General features: G+C 47.5%; 1 protein-coding gene across 1 annotated transcript in view; it reads left to right on the plus strand.

Annotated features, from left to right (window-relative positions):
* Nucleotides 1-10199, plus strand: part of Kif5a (kinesin family member 5A) — a 39053-nt gene that overhangs the window by 9549 nt on the left and 19305 nt on the right. Inside the window, exons 2-8 of the mRNA XM_021204460.1 lie at nucleotides 6501-6588; nucleotides 6676-6749; nucleotides 7158-7262; nucleotides 7749-7797; nucleotides 8881-8936; nucleotides 9095-9182; nucleotides 9390-9514. Of these exons, the coding sequence (XP_021060119.1) occupies nucleotides 6501-6588; nucleotides 6676-6749; nucleotides 7158-7262; nucleotides 7749-7797; nucleotides 8881-8936; nucleotides 9095-9182; nucleotides 9390-9514 (585 nt within the window). The remainder of the gene's footprint in view (nucleotides 1-6500; nucleotides 6589-6675; nucleotides 6750-7157; nucleotides 7263-7748; nucleotides 7798-8880; nucleotides 8937-9094; nucleotides 9183-9389; nucleotides 9515-10199) is intronic.

The following is a 10199-nucleotide window of genomic DNA, read 5'->3' on the forward strand; positions in this document are numbered from 1 at the left end:
ACACACACACACACACACACCACTATCAGTTTCTTTGGACACTTCCAAAACCATATACACTTACAATCAAGTACCTGCACACATGCATACATTCTATACATTTAAAATCAAGCACATATGTACATGCATGCTGTCTTGGTTAGGTTACTTTTGCTGTGATAAAACACCGTGGCCAAAAGCAAGATAAGGAGGAAAGAGTTTGTTTGGTCTGTGCTTCCTCGGCTGTTCATCACTGGAGGAAGTCAGGCCAGGAACTCACACAGGGCAGGAACCCGGAGGCAGGAGCTGATGCAGAGGCCATGGAGGGTACTGCCTACTGGCTTGCTCCTCAAGGCTTGCTCAGCCTGCTTCCTTATAAAGTGTAGGACCACCAGCCCAAGGCTGACATCACCAACCATGAGCTGCACCATCCCCCATCACTAATTAAGAAAATGCTCTTCAGGGTTGCCTACAGTTTGATATTATGAAGGCATTTTCTCAAGTGAGGTTCCCGACTCTAAGATGACACATTAAACTAGCCAGCACACATGCGTCTCTTGTATATGTGCTAGCATACTGTATATGTTATTTTGTGTTTTAAAAAAATTACCTTTGAGCCTTGGAGATATTTCCATATCAGCACATAAAATCCACCTCATCCAACATGTGAGCTGTCTGGGGTGGTCTGGGAAGCTTGTCTCCTGAGCACTGACATCTACTCCATGCATGTTGCAGAACAAAGAGATCAATCTCTTTGTTTAAAACCTTCAGACTTGGAGCTGTAGAGATGGCTTAGGGGTTAAGAGCACTGGCTGCTCTTCCAGAGGTCCTGAGTTCCAGCACCCACATGATGGCTCACATCCGATGCCCTCTTCTGGTGTGTCTGAAGACAGCTAAGGTGTACTCATATACATAAAATAAATAATCTTCTAAAAGCAAACAACTTCAGACTTTCTGGGCTGGGTGTGGTATCTCACACCTTTCTCCTTAGCATTTGGGAGGCAGAGACAGGAGGATCTCTGAGTTCAGGGCCAGCCTGGTCCACAGTGAATTCCAAGCCACCCAGAACTATTTACTGAATATTCCCCAAAACAAAAATAGTAGATTTTCGGATTTTAAAAAAGTTTTCTTATTTTGGGAAAAAATTTGTTGTTGTTGCTGCTGCTGCTATTGTTGTTGTTTAGACAGGGTCTCACTCTGTAGACCAGGCTAGCCCTCAAACTCACCGAAATCTGTCGGTTGTTGTTGTTGCTGCTGCTGCTATTGTTGTTGTTTAGACAGGGTCTCACTCTGTAGACCAGGCTAGCCCTCAAACTCACCGAAATCTGTCGGTTGTTGTTGTTGCTGCTGCTGCTATTGTTGTTGTTTAGACAGGGTCTCACTCTGTAGACCAGGCTAGCCCTCAAACTCACCGAAATCTGTCGGTCTCTGCTGCCATCCTGAGTGCTAGAAGTGGGCTGGAGAGAGAGCTCAGACTTAAAGACTAGGCTCACAGAGCGACGAGACTTGGGTCACCAAGACTGCAGAAAAGTTTTAAGTAAGAGGCAAAATAAAACAACAACAACTGAGCGGGGCGTGGTGGCACACGCCTTTAATCCCAGCACTCGGGAGGCAGATAGACAGATTTCTGAGTTCGAGGTCATCCTGGTCTACAGAGTGAGTTCCAGGACAGCCAGGGCTACACAGAGAAACCCTGTCTCAAAAAAACAAAAACAAAACAAAAAACAAACAAACAACAACAACCATGAGCCTAAAACTGAAGTAGCATGGTGGCTCCCTCCGCAGTCGCAGCTGTCTGGAGACTAAGTGGGGGGCGCCTTAAAATGAATTGATGGTTAGCCCGGATTATGGCGTGAGGTCCTGTCCTCCAAAAACAATCAAATGAAATAAAAACGGGGGCTTTCTGACAGAGAATAACTGCTATTAGTATGTTTTCACACACACACACACACATATATATATATATATATATATATATATATATATATATATATATGCATGCACATATACATACACACATATACATATATAAATGTGTGTCTGTATATGTATAAATATATTTATATGTATGTATAAGTATGTATTTATACATGCACATATGTATATAAATACATGTATAGATACATTTATTATATATAATATACATATATGTATATGTAATAGATCTTTTAAAATTGTTCCTTTTCCTCTGCCATTCTCGCCCCCACCCCATCTTCTTTCTTTCTGTGCTGAGGCTGATGAGGGCTCAGGGTCCCATGTATGCTACACGCTCACTGGACCACACTCCAATTTACCACTGCTGGTGTTCGACTTTCTTCTGGTTTTCTTTAACACAGACCTCTGGGGTGAACTTTTTTTTTCCTGTCCATCTCTTATCACTTTAGTAAGTGATCTTGCAAACTGCATGCCTAGCACCGGAATCCTGGTATAGAGTATTAATATTTAAGCACTTAATGGAACAGGATGACTTGCTAAAACCGGTCTGCCACGCCCCATTAAGGAGCTCCTTTCCCAGCTCCTCTCCTTTGTGAACTCCATTTCCTGGCTTCATTCTTTTTAAGTGTAACTTGATAGTTTGGTGACAGGATGAAACCCAGGGTCTGGCCCTTGCTATAGCAGGTGTTCTCAAAGCCTCCCGTCCCCGCCGTCCCCTGGGCTTTGGATGCATTGATCATGAAGCAGCCAAATAAGTGCTTCCGGCTGGTTTTAACCAAAAGCCAGATTTAATTTAAAAAAAAATTTTTTTCTTTTGCTTTGTGAAGTCCTTGGGTAGCTGAGGACGGCTTAGGGTTATCCTCCAGCATCTGCCTCCACAGTGCCAGGCTTACAGGCATGAGCTACCACACCTCATTTATTCAGCGCTGAGGATCAAATCCAGGAACATGGTAGGCAAGCATTCAACCAATTTTACATTTCCAGCCCCAGTTTAAAAATTAATTTTGCTATTTTTTGACAGGTATGAGTGTTTTGCATGCATGTATGTCTACACCACGTGCATGCCTGGTGCACGTGGAAGCCAGAAGAGGCCATTAGGCCATCAGATCCCCTGGATCCCACATTGTGACAGAATTGTGAGCCACCATAGGGGTGCTGGGAAATGAACCAGGTCCTATGGAAGAGCGGCCGATGCGACCACTGAACCGTCTCTCTGCCCAAAGACTTTTATTTGTCGTTTTTGAGACAGGACCTTACCATGTAGCACTGACCGGCCAGGAGTGCACTGTGTAGACCAGGCTGGCCTCAAACAACCAGAGATCCTGCTGCCTCCGCTAGGGTGAAAGGAGCTGCTGTGAGCTCTGAGTGAGAAGACAAGTCAAAGCCAGAAGACAGCAAGCATTTCACAGTCCTCCCGATCCTCCAGCTCGTACACCATCTGCTCCTCTTCCTCAAGTTCCCTGAGTCTGGAGTAAGGTGTGGGGGGTTGATACAAACGTCCCATTTAGGGATGAGCATACAGTACTTTTTCTTAGTACTTTCACTGATTACAAATCTCTGCGCTTCACTGATAACCCGCTTAAAAAGAAGATCCTCTGGCCAAGGTTGGGAGAAGCTCAGGCCTATAAATATAAATATTTAGAATGCAGTGGAAGACATGTCCATTGAGCAGGTGTCACCCTAGGGTCTCATCATGTGGCCCCGACTTTCCTGTTTTGTAGGAACTTATTATGAAGGCCAGGCTAGCCTCGAATTGACAGAAACCTATCAGCCTCTGCCTGTAGAGAGCTGGCTTTTGAGCTGGATTACAGTTTCAGGTGTGAACTCCCCTCCCCTCCAGTGGGGTCCTTGACACCAACTGTCCTCTCATCACACCACTGTGCACATGTTGCCTGGCACATCAGAACCGTAGCATAAATGTTCAAGTACTGTGTGAGACCTCTCTTGTTTTCTCCTCCCCACAGGAGCCCGAATAGAACCTCTTGCACTGTGAAAGCTCGCTAGCAGAGAGGAAGTTTCCTGGTCGGTTTGAGGTTGATTTCTTTAAGGCTGCAATCAATGTGAGCTGTGTCTTCAGTAATGGAGTCTTAGTATGTAGTTATGAGACACTAAAACATTTTAAATAAGCAGGGCAGTGTTGGCATACGCTTTTAATCCCAGCACTGTCAGGCAGAGGCAGGTGGATCTCTGAGTTCAAAGCCAGCCTGTTCTACAAAATGAGTTCCAGGACAGTGAGGGCTACAAGGAGAAACCCTGTCTCAAAAACGTGTGTGTGTGTGTGTGTGTGTTTAATGTCTATATATATTTGAATAAATATAGAGCTAGAGAGATGGCTCAGCGATTAAGAATGTACACTGTTCTATCAGACGACCATATTTCTGTTCATAGCACCCAAATATCACAGCTCAGAAGCACCTTAACTCCTGTGCCAAGGGACCCGATGCCCTCCCTTCTGGATACTTTGGGCACCTGTACTCACATGCAAATACACATACATAAACACATAAAAATAAATCATTTTATTGTGGTTTTGTTTTGTTTTGTTTTTGTTTGTTTGTTTGTTTGAGACAAGGGTTCTCTGTGTAGCCCAGCTGTCCTGTAATTCACTCTGTCCTGGAATTCAGTCTGCCTCTGCCTCCTGAGTGCAGATGGCTTATTGGGCTGGAGAGATGGCTCAATGGCTAAGAGCACTAACTGTTCTTCAGAGGTCCTGAGTTCAATTCCCAGCAACCACATGATAGTTCACAACCATCTGTAATGGGCTCTGATGTTGTCTTCTGGTATGTCTGAAGACAGCGACATTGTACTCACTTACATAAAAATAAATTAATTAATTTAAAAAAGAATAAGATTCCTAAGTGGCTCCTTATTTAATTTAAAAAACATGTATTTGTATATATGAGTGCTCTATTTGCATGTACGCTGCATGCCAGAAGAGGGCATCAGATCCCATTATAGATGGTTGTGAGCCACCATGGGGTTGCTGGGAATTCAACTCAGGACCTATGGAAGAGCAGTCAGTGCTCTTAATGGGTGAGCCATCTCTCCAGGCCCTTAAATAATTTAATCAAGGCCTTGTAATCCCAACATTTGAAAGGCAGAGGAAAGACTGCTGTAAGTTCAAAGCCAGTCATGAGTTAGCCAGGGCTTCACAGTGAAACCATCTGAAAAATATACACAAAGAGCCAAAACAGCAAATAAATGCTTCCACCGATGATATAAAATAAACAACGCAGGACACAAAGTATCATCTCTCCTGGTCTCGCTTTCCTCGGGCTTGTAGGAGGTGCTTGCAGCTGTAGGTCTGACTCCAGCCAAGTCTCCTTTCTTTTGGCAGAGGTTGTGGCACTTTCTCTAATTTTTGTTTAAAGCTCATCTCCCAAGTTCTGCCATGGGCTGATCTAGAGGCTCACATTTCAGTTGGACAGGTTGACTCTAGAGCAATAATTCCACGGGTCTGATTGGCAAGGAGACACAACCGAGGAATCTGTCACTTAGGACGGCAGAGAGCCGACCTTGCGTATGGGTAGAACGTCTTTGCTTAGCTCCCTGAATCGTAGAGGTTCGCAGCATATTGCCTGGCTCTGATGATCTACTGCTGTTCCTGCACTTACCTTTGTGCATGGTAGACAAGCACTCTCCCCTGAGTTACAGGTCCTTAAAGGGTCACCCCATTTCCGATTTCATATTTTTCTTTCAGAATGAGGGTACTATGCCATTGTCTGCACAGCGGCCCTCCATGCATGGTTCCTGCACACCCAGGGAACATTCTACACCTGTGTCACCAATCCAATTTTGCATCTTTTACTTAATACATCTTTTTAAACATTTTTATATCATGAGTGTTTTGTTTTCATGTATGTATGTGAGTGTATGTATGTGTGCCTAGTGCTAGGAGACTGTAAGAGAGCACTGGACCCCTGGCACTGGAGTTAAGGACTCTTTGTGGTTGTGGTAGTGTTTCAAGACAGGATTTCTCTGTGTAGCCTTGGCTGTCCTGAAACTCACTCTGCAGATTAGGCTGAACTCACAGAATCCACCTGCCTCTGCCTCCGGAGTGCTGGGATTAGAGGAGTGCGCCACCACATCTGCCCAGCAAGTTAAGGACTTTCGTAAGCATCTCTGGAAACAGAACTCAGGTCCTCTGCAAGAGCAGTACATGATCTTGGCATCTGAGCCGTCTCCCCAGCCCCTCCCTGTACAGCTCAGTAGAGGAAGATAGATCTGTAAATGTTGAGGTTCTTTTCACCGTTAATGAATCCTTCCTCACTTTCCAGTTTTCTTTCGTCTTTTTCTGTCTGATTTCCCGGGAAGGCGTTTGGGCTTAGTGGGATGCTAGAATGTCGCATCCACACAAGGATCCCTTTACCCTGCCTCAGTGTGTGGCACACCTTAGTGACTCTACCACGCAGCACACTCATGCTGTCAGTGGTAAACTCGGCTTCTCTCCACAGGCTCTCTTATCTCCCACCATCCCGTGTGTCTAGAGAGAAGGAGGCCTTGCGCAGGCTAATGGAAAGGTCCGCAGTACCCCTCTTCCACGTCACTCTCCTGCTAATGCCCGACCCGTTTTATTTCCCCTCCAGGGAAAGCCGTATGTCTTTGACCGCGTATTCCCCCCAAACACGACTCAGGAGCAGGTTTATCACGCCTGTGCCATGCAGATCGTCAAAGGTAAGAGACTTGTCTTCAGAATGTATTTCCCGTGTCCACCATTACCCACCGCCACCACCAGGTAGCCTTCTCTGCCTTCTCTTTCAGACGTCCTTGCTGGTTACAATGGCACAATCTTTGCTTATGGACAGACATCCTCAGGGAAAACGCATACCATGGAGGTGAGGGTTCTGACTCGGGGCTTGAGGGATTCCAGGAAGGTTCCAGAAGATCAAGCAATAATTCTATTGGGGAAAATCCAGGAGTTGGGGGGTGAGCTGAGTCAGAGGCAGATGGGTCTGGAGGACGAAATGAGGTGCAATGTGGTAGGGAGGTTTAGAGGCGTCCCTTCTGCCCCCACACTTCCACTCCCTCTCGTGACTCCAGTTGTCCCCCTTGTACCTAGAAAACCAGCAGCAGTGACAGGTCCAAATGTTGCTCAGCTGTCAGCTTCCATTCACAGGCAGTCATGGTGACCTCCTCCCAGCTGAGGATGCCCCTCACATCACTGCTCACCCCGTGTCCCCGGGGCCCTCTGTGTTGTCTCCCTGTGAGCCTCAGCCTTACTCGGGCATGCCTTCACTCCTCAGGGAAAGCTGCACGACCCTCAGCTGATGGGCATCATCCCCCGGATCGCTCGAGACATCTTCAACCACATCTACTCCATGGATGAGAACCTTGAATTCCACATTAAGGTGATCAGCATGTGACTCCTGGGGGCCTCCGATTTCCACTGAGAAGACCAGAATAAGCCAGCTGAAGCTTTACTCTGGTTACCCCAACTTCCCACCAAGAATGTCCCCTCCAGCACTTACCCAGCCTCCACTGTCCTGGTGACTGTCCTATTGGTTTGGGATTCCTGTGTTAGAGCTAAGAGCAGCCTCTTGGGCTGGAGAGATGGCTCAGAGGTTAAGAACACTGATTGTTCTTCCAGAGGACCTGATTTCAATTCTCAACACCCACATGGTGGCTCACAACCATCTCTCCCTCCCTCCAGTTCCAAGGGATCTGATGGACTCTTCATGAATGGGACTCTCCCGCCATCCTGAAATCCTTGAATGTGACCATTCATGCACACGATATAGAGACATACAGACAAAACATTCATACACACACACAAAATAATAATAAAACAACAACAACGGAGCCCCTTCTCACACCACCCCTTTCTCCCTAACCAGGTGTCTTACTTCGAGATTTACCTGGATAAGATCCGTGACCTTTTGGATGGTGAGTACTTGAGCCCTGTGGGTACAGGCATGTGAGGAGGTTGAGAACAGAGAGACCACCTCCATCCATAGATTGGTTGCAGTTGAGCATCCAGGACATGCCTCTTTTTTTTTTTTTTTTCAGTTTTATTTAAAAAAAAAAAAAGTTTATTAAAAGGTACAGAAGATCCTGTGGTACAGACAGGATTACCAAATGAGCCCATTCAGAACAAAATTGGCAGACATATCACTTGGGATATTTGCTTTCAGGATGGCGGGAGAGTCCTCTGGGAGCATACCCTCCTCTCCTGCTGCCAACACAATCTGCAGTCTTGCTGTCGGTTCTCAGAACTTGAAAGGGACATCCTCATGGAAGGCCACAGTTGCTGGCAACCTTCCACTCTAAATCCTCAACCTGGGAGTACAGCAGTTGTTAAAGTCCAGACCCAGTTAAACCTAAACACCAGCCACTGTTGTGGGCTTGACTGAAGTCAAGGACATGCCTCCTCCCCACACCACAGTCCTGTTGCTCTGCTCCCCCACAGACTTTCAGTCAGGAGCAGTGGCGCTTACCTGCAAGCCTAGCTACTCAGAAGGCTGAGGCAGGAGGATTGTGATTTTTGAGGCCACCCTGGACAACTTAGCAAGATTGTGTCTCAAAAGGGAAAAAATAAAAAGGGGTGGAACTGAGGTGTGTAGTGGAGCCCACCGGGCATGCGTGTGGCCTTGGGTTTAAACCCCAATTGATATGGAAAAACAGAGAAAGGAGGAGGAAGAAACAGGGATGGGGATCTAGGCAGGAAGTAAAGCATGGGGTTCTGGGTTCAATGTCCAGTTTCCAGCTGCAGAAACAAAAACGGGGGGGGGGGACAAACTCTCTCAAACCCCTCAAAGCCTGGGAGAGTCGGGAGATGAGCTCAGGGCTCAGCCCTGACACACAGAGCCCAAGAATTGCTGCAGTCCTGTGAGGAGAATGGAGGGGTAGAGCCTCCCGGTGAACGTGGTGTTCGGGTGTCCACGGGGCGTCTTCTACTCGAGCATGCCTGCAGCGTTACCTAGGGGTGGGAGTCCTGGTCTCTCTCACCATGCTCTGTCTTGATTTCAGTGACCAAGACAAACCTATCCGTGCACGAGGACAAAAACCGGGTGCCGTTTGTCAAGGTGAGAGCCGGGTGGGTTCTCGTGCGTATTGGAGCATTAAGAGTGTGTGAGGAGAGGGAGGGGTCAGTGAAGGCCCCCCCCAAAGGTTCCTTGGGTGGCATGTGGGCAGCTCTATCTGAAGATCAAAGTTTATGGCCCCTGCCGTTTGCCTCCCTCAGGGTTGTACTGAACGCTTTGTGTCCAGCCCTGAGGAGATTCTGGATGTGATCGATGAGGGGAAGTCGAACCGTCACGTAGCTGTCACCAGTGAGTGGGGACATAAAGAGCTGTTGGGACTGGGGGTCTTCTCTCTTCTGTGCCCACTTGGGGGCAAGTGAGCAGGGGAGGAGGGGCCTCCTGCCTGTGTAGCCCACTGCCTGGGAAATGCCACCGTGGGGATGGGCCTGGGTGGAGTGGCAGCCAGTGGCTCTGTGGCAGAGGGATGGGCTCTCTGAGGACCCACGTCTCCTGCAGACATGAACGAGCACAGCTCTCGGAGCCACAGCATCTTCCTCATCAACATCAAGCAGGAGAACATAGAGACCGAGCAGAAGCTCAGCGGGAAGCTATACCTTGTAGATCTGGCCGGAAGCGAGAAGGTTGGTATCTCAGGAGTTAGGTGGAGTCTGTGTGTGTGTGTGTGTGTGTGTGTGTGTGTGTGTGTGTTGCAAAGGAGTCCTTGCAGGGAAGGTTTGCCTGTCTAAAATCTATATTTGAAAGAAAAGTAAATTTGACCATGTGTGGTAGTAATATGCCTTTCACTCCAGCACTTGGGAGGGACAGACAGATAATAGCACAAGCCCTCCCCAGTAATAAGCAAATATTTTACCATTAAAATATATCACAGGGAGATGGCTCAGTATGTTAAGCCCTTGTTATGCAAGCCCTGGGACTTGAAGTCAGGTCTCCAGAAGGCACATAAATCCAGGCATGGTGGTTCAGGTTTGTAATTCTAGTGTTCCTGTGGTCAGAGGAGTGCTCCTACAGTCAGGGGAGTGCTCCTACAGTCAGGGGAGTGCTCCTACAGTCAGTGGGGTGCTCCTACAGTCAGTGGAGTGCTCCTACAGTCAGGGGAGTGCTCCTACAGTCAGAAGTGTGCTCCTACAGTTAGAGGAGTGCTCCTACGGTCAGAGCAGTACGCCTACAGTCAGTGGAGTGCTCCTACAGTCAGTGGAGTGCTCCTACAGTCAGTGGAGTGCTCCTATAGTCAGTGGAGTGCTCCTACAGTCAGGGGAGAGCTCCTACAGTCAGAAGTGTGCTCCTACAGTTAAAGGAGTGCTCCTA

The sequence above is a fragment of the Mus pahari genome, chromosome 9 (genome assembly GCF_900095145.1).
Source record: "Mus pahari chromosome 9, PAHARI_EIJ_v1.1, whole genome shotgun sequence".
NCBI classification, from domain to species: Eukaryota; Metazoa; Chordata; class Mammalia; order Rodentia; family Muridae; genus Mus; species Mus pahari.